The sequence below is a fragment of the Myripristis murdjan genome, chromosome 11 (genome assembly GCF_902150065.1).
Source record: "Myripristis murdjan chromosome 11, fMyrMur1.1, whole genome shotgun sequence".
NCBI lineage: Eukaryota > Metazoa > Chordata > Actinopteri > Holocentriformes > Holocentridae > Myripristis > Myripristis murdjan.
In genome coordinates this window covers 26,367,171-26,391,347 of record NC_043990.1, presented here as the reverse complement: position 1 = coordinate 26,391,347, position 24,177 = coordinate 26,367,171, and the positions used below count along the sequence as shown (strand labels likewise).

At 40.0% G+C, this 24,177-nt stretch overlaps 1 protein-coding gene across 5 annotated transcripts in view; it reads left to right on the top strand.

The window, feature by feature from the left end:
- The first annotated feature begins 8,005 nt into the window (after positions 1 to 8,005).
- Positions 8,006 to 24,177, top strand: part of trappc9 (trafficking protein particle complex subunit 9) — a 229,764-nt gene continuing 213,592 nt past the window's right edge. For 2 of the 5 annotated variants that reach the window (XR_003928912.1, XM_030063142.1), the window contains exons 1-9: positions 8,006 to 8,071; positions 9,539 to 10,134; positions 10,459 to 10,488; positions 12,749 to 12,894; positions 13,330 to 13,455; positions 14,841 to 14,867; positions 16,551 to 16,672; positions 18,747 to 18,872; positions 19,545 to 19,761. Coding sequence is in view for 1 of the 5 variants with exons in the window: in XM_030063142.1 (XP_029919002.1) it covers positions 9,551 to 10,134; positions 10,459 to 10,488; positions 12,749 to 12,894; positions 13,330 to 13,455; positions 14,841 to 14,867; positions 16,551 to 16,672; positions 18,747 to 18,872; positions 19,545 to 19,761 (1,378 nt within the window). In the remaining 4 variants the exon portion in view is untranslated. The remainder of the gene's footprint in view (positions 8,072 to 9,538; positions 10,135 to 10,458; positions 10,489 to 12,748; positions 12,895 to 13,329; positions 13,456 to 14,840; positions 14,868 to 16,550; positions 16,673 to 18,746; positions 18,873 to 19,544; positions 19,762 to 24,177) is intronic. The other 3 variants (XR_003928914.1, XR_003928913.1, XR_003928915.1) reach the window with 3 other exon arrangements.

The following is a 24,177-nucleotide window of genomic DNA, read 5'->3' as shown; positions in this document are numbered from 1 at the left end:
GAGGGAGCCCTCTGGATGTGCAGCAGTGACACACGAGCAGGCAAAAGCGATTAATAATTGAAGAATACCCACTTCTGCTCTACTTTCTCTTGCTTGGTGATTTCTGTGGAGCACAATGAAGATTGAATTCTACAAGACAGTTTGACTGAAAGATGTGTCGCAGTCCTGCTAAATCTGTCTGATCTAAAAGATAAGTATATATTTGCATAATTGATTGTGAATGATTTTATGAGACAAACTTAATACCTGCATCAGGACAGCTTATGCAGTAGCCTTTACTTGTGTCACAGTAGATGAAATGGGTTGGGACAGTATGCAGAGACAAGCATAACTCATAAAAACATACACTTTTGTAGTGGAAATTAAGTTACTGCCATACACTAATATTACCATCCAAGTATGTATTCAGCTCAGCCAAATGGCTGAGCTAAGGTTTCAGTCTGAACTCAAATGTATATGTATACTGTATATAACTTAGTATAATTTAACATAACAGTTGGTTGTATGTTTACACGCAAGGGTAATTGTACATTTATTTTGGCATCTGTACAAAAATATTGATCATTAATGGTTGAACAATTAAGATGATGTTTTCACAAATGTGTAACTGCTGAATAGGCTTTTGTCTTGCTCAAAAATGATATGACTTGGAATGATGTATTTATACTGCTTACAAACATAGTGATGAGATTGTTTATTGATTAAAATTTACTGTGAATATGAACACAGATAATATCAATAAAGTAAATAAAATATGCATATGCAAACCAGTTTCATAATATAAATGGGATTACAATACACATTTAATAGAGAGTAGCAGAGGATTGTTCAGCTTGCAGTACCTCATTCTGCCCTGTGGAGGTCGCTGCTGAGGGGACAAGAGCAGAGGGAGAGTGGCTGCTGCCTTCAATTACTGTCAGAAATTTCATTGAAATTACACCATAAAGTACAATGTGGGGTGCCACACACTTCCTCCATGAAGCTACAATGCATTCTGTCTGCACAATTTTATTTTAATTACACGACTCTATCATACATGTTAAACTTGTAAAAACTAAACTGTCTCCTAGTTGGCCAATTCAAATTTATTTTACAAATGGTAATCAAATATTACTGATGATTTACAGATGTTACACACATCATAATGAGTGTCATGGTTAATATGTGAAATGGATTTGAATCAAAATTGAATTCAGTTCTATTTCTGTTGATGAACTCATTGTAATGAATGTTTATATTTTTTTTTCACATTTTCACATTTCAAATTTGAAAATTTCAAATTTCCCTTTTTTATGGCTGTACTGTAGCACAGTAGTGGTTCTCTATTTGTGTCATTGTTACTGAGTGCTGGATACTGACTGGATGCTCCAAATGCTAACAGTGAGCCTCCTGCTATTGAGGTGGCAGCTAAAGTCATTTATTTTAAAGAATGTTAGCTGGGAGGAAGTCCACTTCAATGGCAGGAGGCTAACACTAGTGCTGTAATTAGTTACATTTCCAAGTAACACAGTAAAGTGTTACGTATAGAATCATGTTTTAATTTTCAGTAATCACGTTACAGTTACTGCTCTGATAAAAAATGGTGTTATAAGTAAACGAAATCACTCTTGCCTGCTTATCTTGATGTTGTCAAGTGCTGTGGGTTGGATCAATACACTGCTGAAGAGAGCTTGGCGGATTGTCAGGGGAGAGAAATTAGAGAGATCAGAGAAATTTTCCTTTTCTCTCTTTTCACAAAGCGGAAAAATCAGTCGAAGCAACCTTTGAGCTCTCTAAAATTATGTGGTCCAGGGCCAACCAGCCCAATAAAGGCATTTTTGATCCAGAGCTGCTTTTATGTGTTTTTTAAGGGGGAAAAACTGTGCAAGTGCCCTTTTCTCTGTTTTCACAAAGCTCAGAGGTAGTTTATTACAACTAAATGGTATTTTACAGAGTAGATCTTAGTGATCACAGGCCTTTTCTTTGTAATTGAAGCTGCTCATCTCTGAGTGTAGTTAGAGCTGCACAGGCCACTGCAGAGGCCAGGTTGGAGCAGGTGCACAAACATATGGACATCACTTTGGGCAAATTGAATCGTAGGCAACTGGACTTGTATAAGATGTTTCGCCTCTTATCCAAGGGGCTTCATCAGTTCATGCGCATTGGTCTTTCTAGTCTGATGACCTGGATAAATGAGAATATCCATAGACATATGGACATCACGTACAAGCAAAGGCAGAGATGGAAATGAAAAACCCTACCACCTCAGTTACGGCCAGACAGACCTTGTGGCCTTCAAAGCTTGGACTTCAAGAACAGCATAAATGTCCTTTAAAACCTGACAGTTAAACTCAAGTTCAGACGTAGTGTGAGTGAGAATTTCCTTTTCGTCAGGTCCTTCAGGTATTTCTTTTTAACCTTCATAACATTTGGACTATACCAATGTGTAACAAAGTCTTAAAAGGCTTAAAACAGAGGTTGAACTGATCTGCTTCACTGGCAGCCTATGGCAGCCTCACAGAGCGAGGCAGGCAAGACTGGGGCTTCCAACTTGTCAGCATGCCTGCACTTCTCTTGGAGTCTCTGTTTCACAGTGTAAACTGTCCGGAGAGCTGCTGGACATGTCAGGGCTGTTCCTCCGGGCTGTGCCTATCAGCCCAGCCACCTTCCATTCTTGCTCCTTCAGGTGAGCGTGCACAGCCCCATCTTCCATAATGGCCCAGAAGTCACCCCCATCCTCCCTTACAGGACTTTTGGTTGCCCATCATGAAGCCAGTGAGACAAACAGAGGGGATGTGGCATCTTGACGTGCCCTCCAAGCCGGACTCTCTGGATAGGAGAGGACCATTTGCTCATCCAGCAACTTCTTTTTTGAAGCGCCTCAGTCGAGAAGGTTGAGGACTGATTCTGGGAGATGCTGGGGGTCGAGGTGAGGGGACGTTGTGCTGCTGTGGGGAGCATCCCATCCTCTCCAGTGCAGCCTTTACGCGGGCCTCCCTTAGGCTGCATATCCTGCATATCCTGTCAGACAAGGCCTCCCTCTCAGCCCCCTGCCTCTCCAGGAAGCCAAACTCACACCTGATGCCCTGTGGCTTCCACTGCCTCGACTAACACTCCATGCAACACTGTGAGGCAACAAGCAGTAAAACATTAAATACAGTCAAGTCACATCTGCCGTTGTTCACTGCTTATTGTATAGACATGAGTAATTACATTTAAATTACTGAAATTATTTATAATGTAAAGATATAGTAAAGGGTAAGTGTTAAGCCAATTTATTTTAATTCCTAAAAAAATGGGAGTGATAGGATAGGGATGGCTATTTTATAGATTCTACTGTTAGTGATGCTGCTTATTGGTTTGGTTCTTTATCAATACTCTCAATCTGGTCTTTTCATTACTAAATAATTTTGTTGTTGTTGTTGTTTTTATTTTGTTTTTAAACTGATTGATTGATTTTCTTTATTTTCTTTATTTTTTTGTCAACTTTCAAGACTGGTTCTTTCTGGTCAGAATAATGTTTTAGGTGGCTCAAACCCTATTTGTTCATCAAAGCTCAAGGAGCAGTGCAGTTGCATTTTTTCCTTTTGCCAAACTTTAGAGCAATATTTAGTCCCCTTACTAACAGCTTAGCATGAGTTACCTGGCACCAATTTATGCCTTAGGTCATGTAGTTTCATATGATTTATAGTATCATCTTTCTTCCAGATCAGATTATGTTAACCATTAGCAACCACATCAGTGGCTGCTAATGGTTAACATTTGGAGCAAACACTAGTGCTGTAGTGAGATTTTTTTTTTTTTTTTTAGTGAGACATTTTAATTTGAAACATGTTACAGTTACTGCTCTGATAAAAATGGCGTTATAGATGAACAAAATCACTCTTGCCTGCTTGTCTTGATGTTGTAAAGGGCTGTGGGTAGGATCAATGCACTGCTGAGGACGCTGCAGTGACAGAGGCTGGCAGATTATCAGGAAGAGAAATTAGACATATTTTCCTTTTCGTTTCTACAAACTGTGAAACTGGGACCTGTTATTGTTTTTGATGCATTCTTGTTTTCTCCTGCATGGTAACCTGGCAGGGTGAAAGTCTCAAAGAGAACTTTAGCTGGTTAAATAAAGATTAGATAACATTGTTGGTGTGGATCTTGTGTCTTCAGCTGCCAGCTTGTTAAAGTCTTCCTGTCTGGAGCGTCCTCTAATGAATGATGTTCCACGACGAGGCCAGGACGCCATGCCAAGAATTGTTGTGGCTTCGTTCCCTGGTTTCTATTTCAGGTTTGCGGGCCTCAGAATGGCTGACGTAGCTGTCGGTATGACAGGCAGACTAGTGATGGTGGATGCTACGTCAAAGCAGAGCCGTGCAGAGATGTGTGTCAGTGTGTTGATTTTTAGAGGCCAGCAGTGTGGACGTTCAGTGTCACTGTCAATGTCAGCTCCAGTTATGACTCCTTTATTTCATAAGTTATCCATAGTCCATACTGTGCTGAAATTGTCAGCTCTTTGTTAACAGACACAAATGATTGCTTAGAATTTATTCTTTTGCAATGTTTTTTTTTTTTACAGTTACTGTTGTTTACTTTATTTATTTTTTTATTGCCGCTAGTCCTTTTCTCCCCTGTTGCAACAACCTAATTTCCCCACAGAGATCAATTAAAATCATCTCATCCTGACAGAAACCTGCAGCTGTGTGTGTGTTTTCCCCCTATTTTTATCACTTAGTGTTTTTATTACTTCTGATTGACTTGATTTTTTTTCTACTTTGCATGTTCTTTTTTTTATCTTAAAGGGCAATGCCTCTCATGCTTTACTGACTGTGAAAAGCCCTGTAAGAACGTTATAGAACTGACAGATGAGGGACTTTGCCATGCTGTAATTTCAGTCACACAACTCAAGGAAATGTTAAGTGGGCTCCAATATGGTAATATCACCACAGACACCAGTTTTGCAATGTCTGCAATAATCCAAAATGCAAGTTTTATTAGTGGGTAAGAGGCTTAACCATTGTTGTGTGAAGTTGTTTGCCATTAAACTGGACATAACAACATAGCAACATTAATTTGTATAAAATTATTCTGAAAAATAGCTTTAATTGTGGGAGTAACATGAGAAATTTCAGTTAATAATAATGCCTTTAAGGGACCATACTTCATGTTTCTGCCAGTCTTCTCCCAAAGCGAGCAGTTATATTTTAGAAACCCTATGTCATGTTTCTTCCCTTTTATCTCGCCATTGATTTCTATTCATTCCACTATAATATGAAAATGAACTTTCAGACTTTCAAACTTTCAAACTTCAAACTTTTTCCACACATTTTTTCTTTCATCATAAAAGGCTCAAAGAAAAAAGTCAGCATTTAATTGTAACATACTCATGAAAAACAAAATATTAAAATTGTGTTTTACATCCTGTTTTCAGTGGTTTGGCCATGTCCAAACCACTGAATGGCCAAACCACTGAATGGCCATGTGTTATGTTTTATTTAAAGGGCTATTTAGGTAGTCAACAAAGAAACATAAAGTACCTGACATATAAACTTTGGTAGCAATTTTAGTTATAATAATTTTGTGTAGTAAAGCTAATAGGACTAGATGTTTCAATCCCTTTGGTAAGTAGGTAACTCTTGAATATTGCAGTCGGTGTGAAGTGGTGAAAGGGTGGGTATGTATATCATTGGGGTCATCAGGTGGGCACCCTGCTTCATCGACATTTCGTTGATTGAAACCCGCGACGTCTCCAGAGGGCTCAACGGTGTACCCAGCATCCCAGGTACACCCCCCTCCATACCATACCCTCCATGACCCTCGATGGACTCTGCATGGCAGGGGCGTCCTTCTGACTGGGCCAGGTGTACGCTTGGCCGCATACCATCTGTCTCTATCTTGGTGCCCAGTTGTTATTGTTTCGCTTGATCCAGAGCCAGTTGCTGCTTCTTTCGGCAGCTCTTGACACGGTTTTGATAGCCTGTTGGAGGGAGCGGCCCCTCACCCCCATTTTCCTCAGCAGACTGGTGGTAGATGTTGCAACAGATCCCCTGCATCCCACTTCTACTGGGAAGATGATGGTTTTCCAGCCGTTCTGGGATGCTTCTGCTGCCAGGTCAGAATATTTGTTTTTCTTCCTCTCGTAAGCCTCTTCAACCCCATCTTCCCATGGTACTGTCAGCTCCACGACATAAGCCAGCTTTGCTGTTGGAGACCACAGGACCATGTCTGGCCGAAGTGTTGTAGCCACTATTTCTGAGGGAAACACAAGCTTTTTGTCAATGTCCACTTCCAATTTCCAATCTCGAGCAGACTGCAGGATGCTTGCATCCTTTGGTGTTGTGTGGTGCTCTTGAGGTTGGCCTGCTGGTACAAACTGTAGGAAGTGGACCTTTCCTGCTGATGTTTGTGGGAGGTTATTTGTGGTGGTTCGTCTCTGTTCCAGTGTTGATGCCAGCTCTCTGAGTACTTGGTTATGCCACCAAGTATAGCGCCCTTGGACTTGTAGTGCACCCTGACAGAATGTGCTTAAGGGATGCAGATGCTCGACACAGGGAACAGGCGGGATCTTCTCCGTACCACAGTTTCAGGTTCTCAGGGGAAGGTAGCAGGTCATATGTGGCTCTGATGGTAAAACTCAGCCGCGCTCCCTCCATTTGCCAGATGTCGCACCAGCTGAGCCGTTTAAACTGCTGGTGTCAAATTGACTCCAAACATAAAAGATGCTTGTAAATTTGAGCATTACAGGAGGGTTAATTATGTTCCACTGTATCAGCAAATCAAACATGTCTTCTGCTGGGTTTTCATTCCGTGCATGCAGACCGCTGTGCTCTTGTCAAAACAATAAGTTGGGATGGGAGTGGATGTGCTAAGGCTTGTCCCTGAGCCCCAACCAGCCACAAAGGGCCACATGATGCTGGATGCCTCAGTCTGGAAGCAGTGAAGGGAGAATACGGCCCAGGTTCTGACACCAGGTGCACATCCAGGACACATGAGAGAGACAACATGGTTACATTATTGTTCTTAAAGGTAGCTCAGTGCATATTCACAAGTCTGTTTATGTTCCAGATGTTTAATCTCTGCTTCTGCCTCTCTATGCAAAATTCTCTTAATGATAACTGTTATGTAAAAAACAAAAGCCAGTATTTTAAAGCTACAGTCTGGATCTGCTGCAGGAATTAACTTTGAGGCAAAAGCCTCACCACTGAAGACAGATAGACACCGTCGGAAGCAAAGTTTGTGGTAGTGTTTGAGGCTGTTGTTGTGGCTAATGGTCTGCCAGCTGAGGATATTGTGGATGCTACCTTCAACCTGAGCAGTGGTTTTGTGCAGAGAATTCACAGTGGGATTTCATGAGTTATCACTACCACCACAGCTTGAGAAGAGTAAGATTAATTTATCATTTCTATACAACTTTTTTTTTTTATATTTGTGAAAATTTAAGTTTTGAGTACTTAGTATTTTTTAAGTATTTATGTTTTTTTTTTTCTCTAAAAAGTATAAATTTCTAATGTACTAAAAGCATAATTTTAGATGTCAGAGTAGAATCTAAGAAAATACTGAAATATTAAAACAACTCATATAAATATGTTTGAAATTAATCAAAATCATTCTTGGTTAAAACTCATTCTTGCATAAATGTTTTAAAACAGCATGTTTCCATGTTGTTTAAAGGAGAAACTGACCTGACGGTAATTAGTTTTGCGCTGACATCTGGGAAAAAACAATAAATAGCCTATCATACAATTCCCGAAATGAACGGTCACATCCATACACAGGAATGGATTCCTGAGAAAATAAAAGCAGCATTCAGACATATACAAAGGGGTTTCTGGAGGTAATAATTTCTTACATTTTAAGAGGACAAAATTTCCCAAAACTGAAGAATTACCCAAATATTCCTTGCATTGCAAAACCGACTAATTTTCACCGCTCTGCAGTGCATAGGGAATATACAGTAACCAGATAGTGTAAACGACACTCTATGGAGAGTTCAATGCGGGTTTTATTTTGAAAATGTGACCAGAAGTTGTGTTTTTGACTCTGGCTAACTTGACAGTTGTCTCAAGAAGAAGGAAGCTCTGAAATTTGACAGCACATAGCTAAGGTAATGCGAGTTATGAACGTGACTTTTTAAAACTTGCACAGTAATGACAGTTGTGTGATAAACAAATAAAACAGCTTGCTGTGCAGTTGTTTGCGTAACACAGCTGACCTGTGCCGCCCTGTCAGTTTTGTTTATCAGAGAATGTGGGCAGCCAGTTCATATGGTAGCTAGCTGTCAAGCTAGCTAAGCTAAGCTAGCTAAGAGTAATGTGTAGCACACGAGCTAACATAAGCTACTTGTTTGGTTATCCAAAAGCGTACATGCCATATTAAAGTGGGAGACCAAGGCTGTACCATGCAATGTTTTTTGTTAGTTCTGCAGCCACTTCTTGTTTGTGTAACATTAGCTGGGGGTTTTGTTTAGTTTAGATACGTCCACTGTTCACGTATGTAAACAACTGTAACGTTAAGCCACGCAGATATTTGTTGGTGATTTAACGTTGTGGTGTTTATCAGCATGGATAAAAACCGCGTAGACCATGACTTAGGAGCATTTGGATGTCGTTAGGTTCCAGTCTTCACTCCAGCGTCCATCCAAAACGCCAAACAGCTCTTCTTTCATTCAAACGATACCGTATGCAACGTTAGCCAGCAGGTTACAGTCGTTAGAAAATGTGATACTTTATTGAAATATGGAGCTGCATGGCGAAACAAATTATGCCGAACATTTTGGTGCCTGCTGGTGATTCGCAAAAGGGTGTAACTGTTGTTGTATACCGCTAGAACTCACTCAAGACAAAACACATTAATTGTGAGAAATTGTGAACGGAGTTTGGCGTGCGCATTGTTATGAATGGAGTACACGTCACGCTGCTCGTGTACAGACACAGTTGACGTTTGCTGTTGTCGCAGGCCTTACAGTGCAGTGATGTTTGCGTTTATGCAGCATTCAGTAGGTAGCTAGCCCTTGTCATATTTCTTTTAACCTTGTCAGATAGCTAGTTAAAATAGCTGTTGACAGATTTTCACTTATTATTGAGCTTAAAATGATGAACGTGTACCTGAATGCATCAAAATCAATGAACTGCAACACTGGCTGAAGTGCAGATTAGATTATTTAAAAAATGTTTGGTGGCTCGCACTGCATTTTGACTCTGATGAAGATAATATGTGATTGGAAGACATCTGTTCTTTTGTAAATATTTTCAATGTACTCAGCAGATTTTTTGTTATTATTAAACTTGCACAGTTTTCTTGATCACTGCGTCAGATTCGTACTCCGAAATACTGGTTTGTGAGTCTCATCTCTTCCATGTGTTTGCTTCCAGTTGACTTATGCACCTAAGCCACTGCTATTGCTTTAACATTGAGTGTAGCAGCCTCTTTGTTGAAGTACTTGATAAGAGGAGATGTTTGCAACGTTGCAGATGCTTGGAAGCCATTGCTCCTATAGTTTAGAACTGTTGATGGAATAATAAAATTGATTCAACTGGTCTATTAAACATTGTTCTGTCTCTGTCTTGGGAAGCCACATGAGGAGATGAGTGTCCCAGACTACATGCAATGTGCTGAGGACCACCAAACAGTGCTGGTGGTGGTCCAGCCGGTCGGGATCGTCCCAGAGGACCAGTTCTTCAAGATTTACAAGCGCATTGCCAGCGTGAGCCAGGTGAGCATCAGGGACTCGCAGCGCCTCCTCTATATCCGCTACCGCCACCACTACCTGCCTGAAAACAACGAGTGGGGCGACTTCCAGACGCATCGCAAGGTAGTTGGCCTCATCGCGGTCACAACCTGTGGCTCGTCCAAGGAATGGCCCCAGACTTCTGAGCGCTTCCACGGCCAGAAGGAGGTGTACGGCTCTACACTCTATGACTCCCGTCTGCTGGTGTTCGGCCTCCAGGGAGAGATCGCGGAGCAGCAGCGCACAGATGTGGCCTTTTACCTCAACTTTGACGAGTGCCCTGATGTGGAGAAAAGGGTGGAGGACTTTGTGGAGTCCATATTTATTGTTCTGGAGTCCAAGCGGCTGGACCGGGCCACAGACAAGTCTGGTGACAAGATCCCACTGCTCTGTGTGCCTTTTGAGAAGAAGGACTTTGTGGGTCTGGACACTGACAGCAGGTGAGTCGCTTTCTTCGGAGCACACTTACCGTTTTTGCAAAAGCATTTGAACAGTTAGAGGAGATCCCAACTGATGAGGGAGTGCTTGAATGTTAATTTCATTGTAGCCTGTAAATGTGATATATTGCGATATATACAAGGTGGTATTCCTTTGTTTTTGTTATTTGTGTGTCAAGGTGCTCATTACATAAATGTTGCCAAGGTCAGCCTTGCCTGCTCAAAAAAATCCTCCTTTCAAAAATCTGTCTTTTGATTTTTGCTCCTCTTTGTTTTTGTTTGTATACCTTGGTTTATTTGTCTTTCTTCTTTTTTTCTTTCATACTGTCCTGTGAGTTTATTGTTGGGTGTGAAAAGGTGAGCTGTTAGACACATCACTTTAGTTAAGTCATACCAGTCCCATCAGCTTTAGCCCTGCCCTAAAGGAAGCAGCCCCAACCTCCATGCTCTTGTGCATGGGTTCATGATTCCAGCACAAACTGATCACTCCTCCCTTGCTTTCAGATTCCCAAACTAAATTAGAAAGACCTGGGGGAACTGCCTCATTTTCAGCCAAAAATAGCACTTGTGCTTTAGCACCAACAGTAGTGTGAATGTATAGTAATGTAGATTAGTCATTCCCCGTGGCTGTTGAAGTAGGACCAAAAGGAGCACATGCAGGTTAATGCAGGTTTTTCAAACTTTACTTAAGAACAACATATTTTAGCTTAACTGTCATTTCATACAACAGACTGACTTGCTTTAACCTGTATGTGTTACTACACTCTAGCTCTCCACAGTAATGCTGTGTTTGACTTTACAGCATGTAAACTATCCCACTCAGTGTATTTTGATTTGCTGTTATGGTGTAGATAATTGCAGTGTCACATATCATTTAGTTAACATCCAAAACCTAGTATTAATTATTAGAGGATTCTTGGTCAAAAGCCAAACCACTGCCATTGACTGCTGTGAGACAGAAAGAATGCAGTACAGTCTTTTGGCCAGTGGGGGCAGTGCTGAGCACTTGCTGATCAGAGTAGAGGATATGGTGGTCAACGGGGCTAAGTGCTATAAAATGATCACTACATTTTATTCCTAATATTAATATCATTCCTAATATTATTCTGCCAATTACTGTCATTGTGTCATAGCCCAATATTTACAACAAGGACGTAATATAAGCTGATATGAAGTCGGTGGTTGTGAAATTATTACAATTTCAGAGGATTTCCGCTAGAATTGCGGCTATTTAGTTTTGAATGGTGCATAACTAGAAGAAAACAAATCCTAATTAATTCAAGATTTCATTTATCTAAGCACATAGAGATGTGTGTCCGTTTGATAATGATAAACAAACAAACAAACAAACAAAAAGCTGATTTTCTGGAAAAGTCCCATTGACCACTGTACATTTGACTCTGTTTAGACCATTTCTTGGCGCTCTACCTCGCCCCCTGGAGGTGGAAGCACATTCTTGTTCTTATTCTATACTTATTCTTTGCATATCTCTCTATATAGACTATCTGTGCTTGTACTATTTGTGATGCTAATTCAGAGGGCAATGAAAGGAGGAGCTGATAGTTTGGACTCACTGAACACATGGCACAATACACACTGTCGAGGTTTGTCCCGGCTCTAAAGAAACCCAGGGATTTGGATTGGGAAGGTTTAGTCTGACTGGGAGTTTGTCTGGCAGCAGCAGAAGGAGAAACACACTGGCTACATGGATCTCATATCTTCATTCATGAGAACATGCATTACCTTTCAGCTTGGCACAGCTTTGCCCCCAACTCATGAAAACATGAATTTGATGATGGCATCCATGTCCAATGACCCGGTTTAAATGCTGTGGTTATTTTTTCCATAACAGTTCAGTGTTCATCTTATCAAAGGACAAACTCCCTTCATGAGCAGCTTTTTAGTATTGGTTTTAGTAGCAATGGTATGAATTTTTAATTTGCCATATATGTGCTATTTTTCAGCTCCTGACATAGATTGTGATATCTTGGCCTTTAGCATATAGCTTACAGCTTTGAAAAAACTTTGTCCATTTCTCCATTTCACCTTCATTCCTCGTTTGAAAGATCACCTGCTGAGCCAATTTATCGTCTCCATTTGACCTTCCCAGTCTTTCTGACCCTTGTAGGATGCTTAAAGGTCTTGCACAACGGGATACATATTTTTCTTATAAACGGTTTCAGTTCCCATTCATTCTGGTGCAGTTTCCTGACTCCCTCTGTTATTGTGCAAGATTTCAGGGTAGTGGGTCAGCTCATATTCTGTCCTTGATTGTTCTGTTGCTGTCCTTTGCTTGTGCTCTCCCTTCCCATACATCCCCCCTGTAGCTAACTGATAAGATTCACTCGACAGTGAGCCTCCTCTCCTGGCACCCTGGTAAGATAAGAAATGACAATGGCAGACAGGCAGTGCTGTTTTGTGTTTTAAAAAAAAAAAAAGCAGCCAGAAAATGAAAACTTAACCATACGAAAAGTCCTGAATCACCAAAATCATTTCAGATCTTCAGCAAACATCATGATTGAAGGGAATGGAAATAATTTGTGCCTCTTTTGTCAGTCTGCTGTTGTTTGTCTAAGAAAACTTTTTCCCCCTCCCTCTTCCTCCTGCTTCTCCTCAGGCATTATAAGAAGCGTTGCCAGGGACGGATGAGAAAGCATGTTGGAGACTTGTGTCTCCAGGCAGGCATGCTGCAGGACGCCCTGGTCCACTACCACATGGCCGTGGAGCTGCTGAGGGGGGTTAATGACTTCCTTTGGCTGGGTGGTAAGTTTGGAGGAGAGAGGCTGATGTGGGCTTACCACTATAAGCCAGGATTTGCTTAGTTGCTGGAAAACACTGTACAAGACTAGCATTTGCCTTTTGGTGGTTTGTGGTTTATGTAAAACGTTTAATATGTTTTATCAGACAAATGGCATCAAATGGTAGTTATATCATTTTGCATTATACTGTTATGTGTCATTGACTGTGTAGCTATAATCATCTGATCTGTGTTTTGTATTCTTCATTTTGTATATACTGTGTATGCTGTGAGTGACTGGCAGGAGTCAGGAGTCCAAAGTCAAGTTTTTTTTTTTTTTTTTTACCTTTCAATAATCCTGTGATGTGACCACATAGGGATCTTGTAGGAGTGAGTGATATGACAAGAAACAGAATAAGATAGAGGCTTTAAAAAAAGATCACTGTGTTTTCTCTCTCCAGCTGCTTTAGAGGGTTTGTGTTCAGCCTCCGTCATTTTCCACTACCCTGGAGGCACAGCAGGGAAGACAGCAGGACGCAAACCAAACATCTCTCAGCCAGCAGACGCAGGGAAACGCCACAGACCAGGTAAGCACATTTCTCCATGAGCAGACTGACAGACACAAAAGTCTGCAGATTTTGTCTGGACAAATTAAGCGTAGATGGCCCGGTGTGAGTGAGTCATGACAGACGCATCTGAAGTGTGAGAGAATGTCACCGCTGACTTGCAAGTCAAGCATTGCTGCGCTTTGCTCAGCTGCTGCTTTTATGTGCAGTGCATTAGATGACATCCACCTGAACTATTAAAGTTTGCTTGTTTGCTCTGACAGCTTGCCTAATTTATTTGTTTTTAACCTCACTTACATCACTAATATGGCTTTTCTCAGCTATGAACATGCTATTAATATGGTGTAGAGCTGAAGCAATTAATGGATTGGTCCAGTTACAGAAAATTTATTGATTATCATATTGATAATATTTAGCAAGTACCCCAAAAAATAATAACATAATTTGCTGGTTATAGGTTCTCAAATGTACAGAATGAAATGCTTTTCTCAGTTTCATATTAGTATAAAATGTAAATGAACAACTTCTCCACACCTGAGTCATCTTAAATTATGCAGGTATGTGGGGGAAAAAAACCCAGGCCGAATATCGACAGAAGATAGTGCAGCACACTGCTGGAACATGCAACATGAGATTTAGCATGATTTACCATCAGCTGTTCAGACATCAGCTGCTTAACATTCAGCACAGTTTTGTGCAGTAAATGATGTTGATGTGTTTCAGTTGGCTGTGTCATGTTTTATGTATTATTGTGTCAGTCCTGTTTCATTTTTGTCTGTTGAAGGTCTCTGCTGAATAAAATCAGTAAGTTTTATAAATTAGAGCAGCATGCAGGACTACCTCCTTTCTACATATTGTTACAAAATTTAAAAATTGGGTCCTTTTTTGCCAAGTTGTCTGACTTGAGACATTGCTTTGGATGTGATAGGTATTTGTTATTAGTTTTGACATTTTATAGATGAAATTATTTATTATTTAATTGAAAACATTGTCAACAAATTAATCATCCATGAAAGTAATAAATCTTCAGTACAAATTTAAATGGCTAATTGGCATAGCGTCTCGCTATGCCATTTTGTCACAAATAGTGAAAAAATGAAACTGAAGAAATAAAAGGAGAATATTTAGATAATATTTAGATATCTAGATAACTGCACGGGATTGGCTGGAAAAGTATCTTATTTCCAAAAGCCAGCGTGGCAAACATACATTCGTTAGCTTAGTTAAGGTGCAATCATTCATTTGCATGTGAAAAGCTGGATGGCTGGATACAGATTTTGGGACGGTTTTAGATTCAGGAGAGCAGCAGCGGTAGCAGCAGCTCTGAAGTGGGTGTTGGAACTAACATTGCTAACATTGCGCCTTGTGTCATGGAGTGAATCTGCATTCTTTCTCTCTGTCTGTAGGGGCTCAGGAGGTTCTCATTGACCCAGGTATGGTATGTCTCAGAACACTAACCAGTGTAGCTCTTTTAGACATATTCCTGCCTGTTTGCTTGTGGCCAGTTTCCCCTGTGTGTGCTTTTGATTTCATGTTTCATCCTGCATCATCAGCACCCTGATTCCAGGTTATTTTTCCATTTGAAAATCAAAATTGATGCCTTTTTCCCTTCTGTGACAGGTTATGTTCTTCTGTGTTGTTTTACCATCATCTTATGTTTGTTGAAATGAACCCGCTCTTTCTCACAGCCACACTTTTGGTGATTAGTTTCATATTAATACATGATTAAAGACCATGACTTTTATCAACCACTCTCAGTTGTTACAATCTGTTGCACCTTTTTTATGGAGGTTCCCATTATTCTAACAACTCACATCTTACTTATGATTATCACACAAAAGGGAGGCGTTTTAGTCGCCTTCTGTGATGCAAGAAAATCACTCAACCTTATCAAAACTAATTGCAAATAATGAGACTGTAGAATATTCACCGCTTTGAGTAAAAGGTTGCACACCTAATGGGAACTCATATAAAACACCACCAGGTGGCAATCCAACACTGCTGGAGCGTACTTTAATTGACTCTGCTTGTTGTATGCTTAATGTGGAACTGTACAGCATTATCTTGACCAACCTCTCAGCATGGCTTAGAGAGAAAATAAATCAAATAGTATAATGCAGTCTGTGATGTTTTACTTTCTGAGAAAATGTACTTTGTTAAGCTCTGTATATAAGCTCTATAAGCTTTATTTTGTCTAACAACTTGCTTGTACCATTTGGCCAAGGAAGTGTCCGATGCAGCATCTCCTTCACACGCTTGTCATAGTCACAACGGCCACGATGTTGCTATGGGCCCAGTTCCGTTGCTAAGCAATGCACTCTAAACTGAAATTTGTATTCGAATCAGATTTGGCTGAGAGATGTGCCTCGCAATTTCTTTCAAAATATTTCAATTATACCTCAAGTTCAGGCAAGGAAGTTCGATCTGAGCATCATTTTGATCACATATCACAAACTCCAGAGGCCACAGAATATTCATCAAATCAGTTTTTGTGTGCTTAAGGGGGGTAGGGAAGTCAGTCTTCCCTGTGTTTTTTCATTTTATTGAGTGAAGAAAAGGTGAGTGTTAAACACTAAGAGCATGATGGTCCAGAAAATTCCACAGCTGGAAATGGAGCCATAGCCCACACAGTGCCCTACGGACTGTTTTATGTGCTCTCGCCCACAAAAATCAATTTTGTCAGACTGACGTGTCACCATTAAGAATGAGTGAACATTCATCAAGAAAACAGCCAACCTCTCATGGTGGGTTTGAGTCCATTGCACAGTCCCTATCATTTTATGACATGCAGCATGTTTGGATTTTTTTTTGTTTTATTGTAATTGATGTTGTCTCCTTGGATCCTTTGATCTATAATGAAATGTAAACCCTGTCTCTCTGTATCATCCTTGATATACTGTGTGTAGCGATATGTATGTGTGGTGGTGGCAGCTACCGCAAAACTATTTACAAAGTGGAGGAGCGGGAAGTTAGTTAAGTCTGACATCATCCTTCTTTCTGTTGTAACTTATATACTTTCCTTTTCTTTTTGTTTTATCAGTGGCAGAACAGACTGGTGGATACTCTTCCCTGAGGGTTTTCTTAAACTCATCATAACCTGTTGTTTTTGAGTCTAGGTGCCCTCACATCCAATGGTATTAGTGCAGACACCAGCACGGAGATTGGACGAGCCAAGAACTGCCTGAGTCCTGAGGACATTATAGAGAAATACAAAGAGGCCATCTCATACTATGGCAAGGTATTGAACAAAAACTGCAGAACTGTACCGGCTATGTTCACTGATGGTTTTGCACTTAGGCTGCTGATAGCTGGAATTGGCAATGTCGGAACAAAATATCAAAAAGTGCTTTTCCCAAAATTACTGGAAAAGCATCTCTTGAAACAGCGTTTAGATCATGGGACACTAAAACTCTTTACTGACACCCACTATCATTGTGCTGTTCTACAATAACTTTGTGATCAAACAGTTATATCCATCATGTAAAGGTGGGTGATATGGATTAGCAGATATATTTTTAAAAGATAATTCTGGTTTTCAACTTGGGCCCTAGTTTTCTACCTTTTGGGGTCCAAATAACTGATAGAGTCAAAAATTGGGAAATTGGTCCATTATTGAGCAGCCGACAGCCGCAAAATGGGCTGCAATGTAAGCACACAGGGCAAGTTCGCCTGTCAAGTGATGCCCACTAAAAGTGCTTGTTTTTGCCACAGACAGGCTCAGATTGTTGTACGTGTCTGACAACATTATGGAAAGGACTCCTACAGAGCTAGACATTTTTCTTTATGTCTAATATGTCTTTTTTAACTTTTAGATAACACTAAGCTACACTTCCTGTACTCCAAAACAACAAACTTGGCTAAGTGACTCCTTTCTCCAACTCTCATTGTTTCCACTGTTGTCTCCTAGCTGGTACTCACTTCATGTGAGATTTCAGAGTGAGACTTCTTCTTGAGCTAGACTTCTTTTTAGGTGGTACACACATCTGTGTCTGTAGGAATCTCTTCCATAATGTTGTCAGACACTTATAATAACAATCTGAACTGGTCATTACCAAAACAAGCACTTTTAGTGGACGTAATTTGATGGGTAAACTTGCCCCGTGTGATTACATTGGAGACTGTTTGGCGGCTGCTGGCTGAAGTACTGGATGAGTTCCAAAGATTTTTGCCCCCATCAGTCATTTGGACCCCTGAAGGTGTAAATATAGGGCCCAGGTTGAAAAATACCAGATTTATCCTTATTAGATATTGAGTCTTGACTTAACCTGAGTCTTGCCAATACAATACCGTGCTCAGTTATTAGTGTCCTTCCATGTTTGAAGAACTATTGTGTGGTCTTTCCTAGCACTTACTAAAGGCAGAGTGTGTGATAATGCTTGTATTAGATTAGTGGTCACACATGGTCCAGGTAACAGGCCTGGAGGCAATAACTCACTCTCCCGTCATTATTAATCAGCCCACTCACTAGGGGGCAGTATTTCACTTGGTTTTATGGAGTTTGCGGCTAACCATGGCACTGTACCTCAGTTGTAGCACACCACTACATACACACAGCAGCTATCTATTATTTAATGCTACATGGTGTCAAGACTTTAAAACAAGAGACAAAGTCCTTTTAATATATTTGGAAAACTGTCATCAATGGCAAATCATAGAATAATAACCACTATGTAGCAGTATCAGACAGATAAGGAACATTTTGTAGCTGTTCCTGGTTTAGTATGTGCATAGTGTGTCATTGCTAATCTTTTGACAGCTGTTCTTTGCCAAAGATGCTAAGAACGGCATCCATAATGCTTTTGGAAAACAAAACAGGCTCATTACTCACCTAACCATTCATATGCAATGCTATGCTTTATCTCCATTATTATAATTGGCTTTTTGCACTGACCTCCCTTGGCCTTTTACCTGTGACTAGTTCATTTAAAATTAAATTACATCTCAACACATAGCCATTCAGATATTAATTGAATTTTAATAAGGAGACAATGAGGGTGGAGGTGGAGGGAAGTTGGAGGAGGGCCTGATAAAAAATGCACACACTTGCACAAGGCATGAAGCCTCTGTAGCAACAGCTCAGGTTTCCTCTCCAGCGGAGGCTGGGGATTCCGGAAAAATGAGCAACATGGGATACAAATTATCACGGTTGTCAGTCATCCCACATCTGCAGTGACTGATGAGGGTGGTCGTGTGCTAATGAAATAACATTAGCTCTGTTTATCAGGTTGGGTGTAGAAGTCAAGGCAACCCTCATTGACTATTCATTTTTCATTAACTCCGAGCCTGACCGTTCCTCCTCTTATCTCCTATAGTATAAGAATGCAGGTGTGATAGAGCTGGAGGCCTGCGTGAAGGCAGTCAGGGTGCTGGCCATTCAGAAGAGAGCCATGGAGGCCTCTGAGTTCCTTCAGAACGCCGTCTATATCAACCTGGGACAGGTACCTGAGCCGACTGGGAAATATCCACTTTTCCAATTAACTTCCCCAGCTCTTCCAGCTTCACTGGATTTTTAATATGGGACTCTGGTGAGGTCTTACGGATGAGCTGCCTGAAGTGAAATTCTTGCACAAAATAGAATTGACATTATGCCAGTTGACATTTCTCTGACCCTTGACACTTCAGTTAGCATATTTTTGTTTTGCCACTTTTCAGTAAATCAGTATATTTTTGTTCTTTTTCATGAGGCTTTCACCTTTAAATAATGGAGTGCAGGTTTTTCCACAATGTATTGTTTTTACTGAGCAATGCAGCCCAAGAATCTCTTGAGGCTTAACCTTTGAGTGTAGTAATGCAGCCTCTTTTTCTGTGATTATCAAAATACTGAAAATGCCAGCAGTTATGTTTCTGTAATTAATCAGCAACGGCTTTACTCCAGTGTACTGACCTGTTTATTGACCAGTGTAAAAGTATTGCAAATACAAAGCTATGTAGTGTAAAGATTTCCTCTAATTTGTAATGTACAAACGGTACCAGCACCATGTAAGAACAGATAATTACATTTGGGCACTTGGTACCTTAATCGTATTTGTCACCCCATGGTATGGTAACAAGCACCATGACAAAGTTGATTTCAAATCTCTCTCTCTCTGCCATCATTTCTGTAACCTCAGCTGTCAGAGGAGGAGAAGATTCAGCGCTACAGCATCCTGTCGGAGCTATATGACTTGATTGGTTTCCACCGCAAGTCGGCCTTCTTCAAGCGCGTTGCGGCCATGCAGTGTGTCGCACCCACCATCCCTGAGCCCGGCTGGAGGGCTTGTTACAAGCTACTGCTGGAAACTCTGCCTGGGTACAGTCTCTCTCTTGATCCCAAGGACTTCAACAAAGGTTGGTGGATATTTGGTACTTTCTGAAAACCTACAAATAATTTAATTGTTTTCACCCTCAAAATGTTTTTTCAGGCTCCTGTGGTTATGGAGTCACATTTAAAAACATTATAACCACACTCATTTGGGAACATATGCAGTTTTGTATTGGTTTTGCTGCATTTTGGGGTGCTCCGCTGGGCAGTGGAAGTTGAACATGCCTCAGCTTCATTATGTCAACACGAAAATAGCCTTTGAAATGAGCATTATCTAGACAGAGCTTCTGGACAAGATGTTAAAATTCTGTGCTTTGTTCTCTTTAACATCATACGATGTTTGCAGATTCTGTGCTTTAGAACTTTGTCTTGTCGTTTTTATTTTCGACAAGTTAAACCTTGTGTTACTTCAGGTTAGCAGGCTGACACTATTAGTCAGTCAGTCAATCAATGAATCCAAAATATAAAAGGAAAGACCAAAGGGTAAAACCAGCCAGAATGAATAAAAAGAATAAATATATTTAAATTAAAAGCCAACTTAAAAATGGAGTTGTTTGTGCCTGAACAGTTAGTCATTTAATCAATTAATGGATCAACAAAAATAAACAGCTATAATTTAGATTATCAACTGATTATGGTAGTCATTTATCAGGTAAAAATTTCAAACAATTTCTTATTTCAGCTTCACAAAAATTACCAAGATTCTAAGACTGTCTTACTTATCTTTGTTGATATCATTATGAAATTAACACATTAGGCTCTGCTAAGTCTGCTAACCATGAGCATTTGTCATTAGTTCTGTAATTCTTATTTTATTTTTGACGCTTTCTAAACTAAATGATCAGTCGAATAATTAACAAGATCATTTCATTAACTCACAATGAAAGTAGTCATTACTTACTGCCCTACTATTTAGACAGCTAGCAAGCTGATAAAATTTGCAATACATAGCAGTCAGAATGACAGGAAGCTCCTTTCACTTTCTGAGCTCTTGCTCTCTGTCATTAGTTATGCTCACAGCTTCTCTTTGCATTTGAACTTGATGCAGTCTGGATCTGATCAGTCCTAAAGCTACAACATATAACTTTTTGCCTTGAGGCATCAAAGTGTATCCTTGTCCTGTCCTCTTTCCACAGTCAATCATCTTGAAGTGTCATCTACCTTGTAATGGCATGTAGCCTGAGGCTGCGGCAACTGGTATCCATATGGATCACAACGGAGATGCTCACTTGTGTTTTTGAACAGGTGTTCTCTGCTGCATATTTAGCACTGCTGTTATTTGTTTCTCACTTTGCTTTTGTCCACTGCTGTTGTTGCTGTGATTTCCTTGTGCCATGGCTGCTGCCCAGCTTAGAGCTAGTCACAGCCAACACATGCCCACAGAAAACTGTTATGCCCATAACATGAAAACAAACATCCAGAATTAACACCTATCAGTCATTTTGAAGTGTCATCAGACTCTTGGTTTGGTCTAATCCTCATTGAGTTAAACTTCTTTTTGTGTAATGAGTCAAGTACTACTCACTTTACTTTATATCTATAAACAGGAGTAATGAATAGTTTTATTTATTTATTTATTTATTTACAAATACTGAAAGAACTACACCACTGTGTATACAGACATGGAGAGTAATAGAGTGCAGATGTAAGGCCTATACACAAAGGAAATGAATAGTGTTGCTTTGCTCCAGCTCAAGCTTTGCTGTCTTTTCAAGAGTACTCCTTGGAGGTATTATGTATTCAGGCCATCACTTTTCTCAAAAACTGAGACCTGACCTGGGCTTTTGCAGACTCTTTGGCAAGGTCCTCATGAAAAGCCTCTTCGTTCTGCAGACTCTCAACCCTCACCCAGTGCACCCACTCCATGGCAAGTGTTAGAAACACAACATGCAGCTCTCTCAGTGAATGTAAAGGCACGGCGTCGTCCACATTTCTCTTACGGTTGTTGTTTAGAGGACATTGGAGAGGATTTTTCTCAGTTGTTGATCTTTGCCCCCTTTTTCCTCATGAACTGCGTGTGGAGAAAAGTTCCAGGCTGGTACAGTTCAAATGTTTGCACTGCAATTAAATTGTGAAAGGTTGTTCAGAATGGTATTTCCAGATACTTGACACCCACAGCACTCATACCCATCAGTGCTCTTTGTTAACAAATGAATATGCATTGATTAATTTTTCCAAATTCTGTTTTTTCAAGTCAAATAAAATAAGTGTTGTCAGAGAAGTGTATATCCACAGCGTTTCTCATCTTCAGTAAATGTTTGGGCTTTGAGTAAGGGACTAGATAATATGATTTCTCATTGATTTCTAAATTTTAACTCTTTTTCTGTAGCTCTCTTTTTCTAAAGTTACAAAAAAAGTATTGACTCTTTTCCTGGTTTGGAAGGCTGCATTACATGCTTTAAAGAAAGAGAAAAAAAAAAAAAAAAAAAAAAAAAAAAAAAATATATATATATATATATATATATATATATATGTATATATGTGTATATATATATGTGTGTATATATATATATATATATACACACACACACACACACACACACACACACACACACATATATTTTTACATATATTTTTCTTTATATATATATATATATGTGTGTGTGTGTGTGTGTGTGTGTGTGTTTATATATCTATATCTATATCTATATATCTAGATATAGATATAGATATAGAAAAAACAAAAACACAAGATCAAAAAAGACCAGAAAATTAGCAAAATGATTAGAAAAAATTGAGAACAAATATTACATAAAAATTACTAAAAACAACCAGAATAAGAAAAAAATGACCAGAAAGTAGCAAAAAAACCCAAAACAAAAACAAAAAAACACCAACATAAAATTTGGCAAAAATGGCCAGAAAACTAGCCAAAAGTTAGTAAAGCAGTTGCAGCAAAATTAAGACACTTACCAGAAATTACCCCATGTTCTCAAAAATGAATGAATGAACAAATGAATGAATAAAATGTAAAAATAAAGCCATCTCTTAAAATATAAGCCACAGGATCATGGCTTTCAAAGAGTTAATTAAACACTACTCATACATTGTCTTTGTATAGATATTCTTTTTTTTTTTTTTTTTTTTTAGAAATGGTTGACTAAAATCATAAGAAAGTACATTTTTGAAGTAGCGTTTGCAGTTAAAGGTCAGAGAGAAGGATTGCTTTTGAGCCACTGTATGGTAAGTGGGTTAAGAGGCTGCTTTCTTCTTTGTAGCTAAGACAAGATATTAAACCTGAAGCAAAGTGGTTTTCTCAGAAAACATAATCTCCATAGCGAAGCATCAGTTGTTACATCCAGGTCCCCGTGGATGCTGGGTGTCCCATGTGAGTGCTCAGTGGGCTGATGGGAAAGCGGGGTGTAATGACAGTAAGTCTTATGACGGAAGACATCAGCTGGGAGTTGGAGAGGCAAGTTCAAGTGAGAAGGAAAATGGGGCCCAATGGTGCATTCCAATAAGGATGCTGTGGCTTGAGATACAGTGGTGCAAATGGCTTTTTAAGTGGCTCAGAAGCCCCGTTTCTCTGCTCCCTTCAATTACCAGAGATGGGAGCACTGCTTGTCATTTTCTTTCTTCACCTAGACATGCTTCTGTAGACCCGCTATATGATGTTCTCTGACTGTTTTGTTTTCATGCCATTCCCCAAATGTGAGAAGTCTCTTGCCTTGTAGTATTTTACCTCTTTATGATTGAGCAGAGGAAAGGAGCATGTGACATTTCATCTCCCTGGAAAGTAGCAAATTCCCCAGTTTCATCAGAGCAGGCCAGAAGGTACAGTGCCTTTTGAGTCAGGTTTTGCGTGACAGGGCGATTTCTCGGCGGTGGCACCGCTGTCATTATCTTGGTGGTGTGCTAATTGGATTGCCAGACACCTCCAGTTCTGGCTTGAATATACCACAGATGAAGTCATTTTTCCTGTACGAGCGAGAGCGACATCCACAGAAAAAAGCCAAAGTGTCCTTTGGATTACTGGCCCCCAGATAAGCAATGATTTTGGCAGACAGGTGGAACTCAGCTATTTTTAGACTGCTTAGTGGGTGCACTTTCACAACGGAAAAAATAGCTTATGAAGGATTTGCATTAACATTTTTTTCATATGGCAGAGGAACTCACTAAGAACGAATAATAACCATGGTAGAGAAATGCTGATAACTGAAAAGCATTATTGGAGTCAGTATGTAGCAGACGGAACAGTAGAGAGTATGCACTAAATTCCCCCTTCCCAACACACACCCCACCCCCAATCCATCTTTCCCTTTTGTTTTCTTTCCCACTCAGTGAGTCAACACTTGACAGTTGGGAGTGGAACTGGGGATCTGTAGGGGGCTGAGGGTCTTATGTAACAGCTGGTGTCAGGCTAGAATGCTATTAAGATGTCTCGTGGATCTCTGCAGAGCAAATAACACAGGCTAAGTTTGCCCCACACTGGAGCTTGTGTG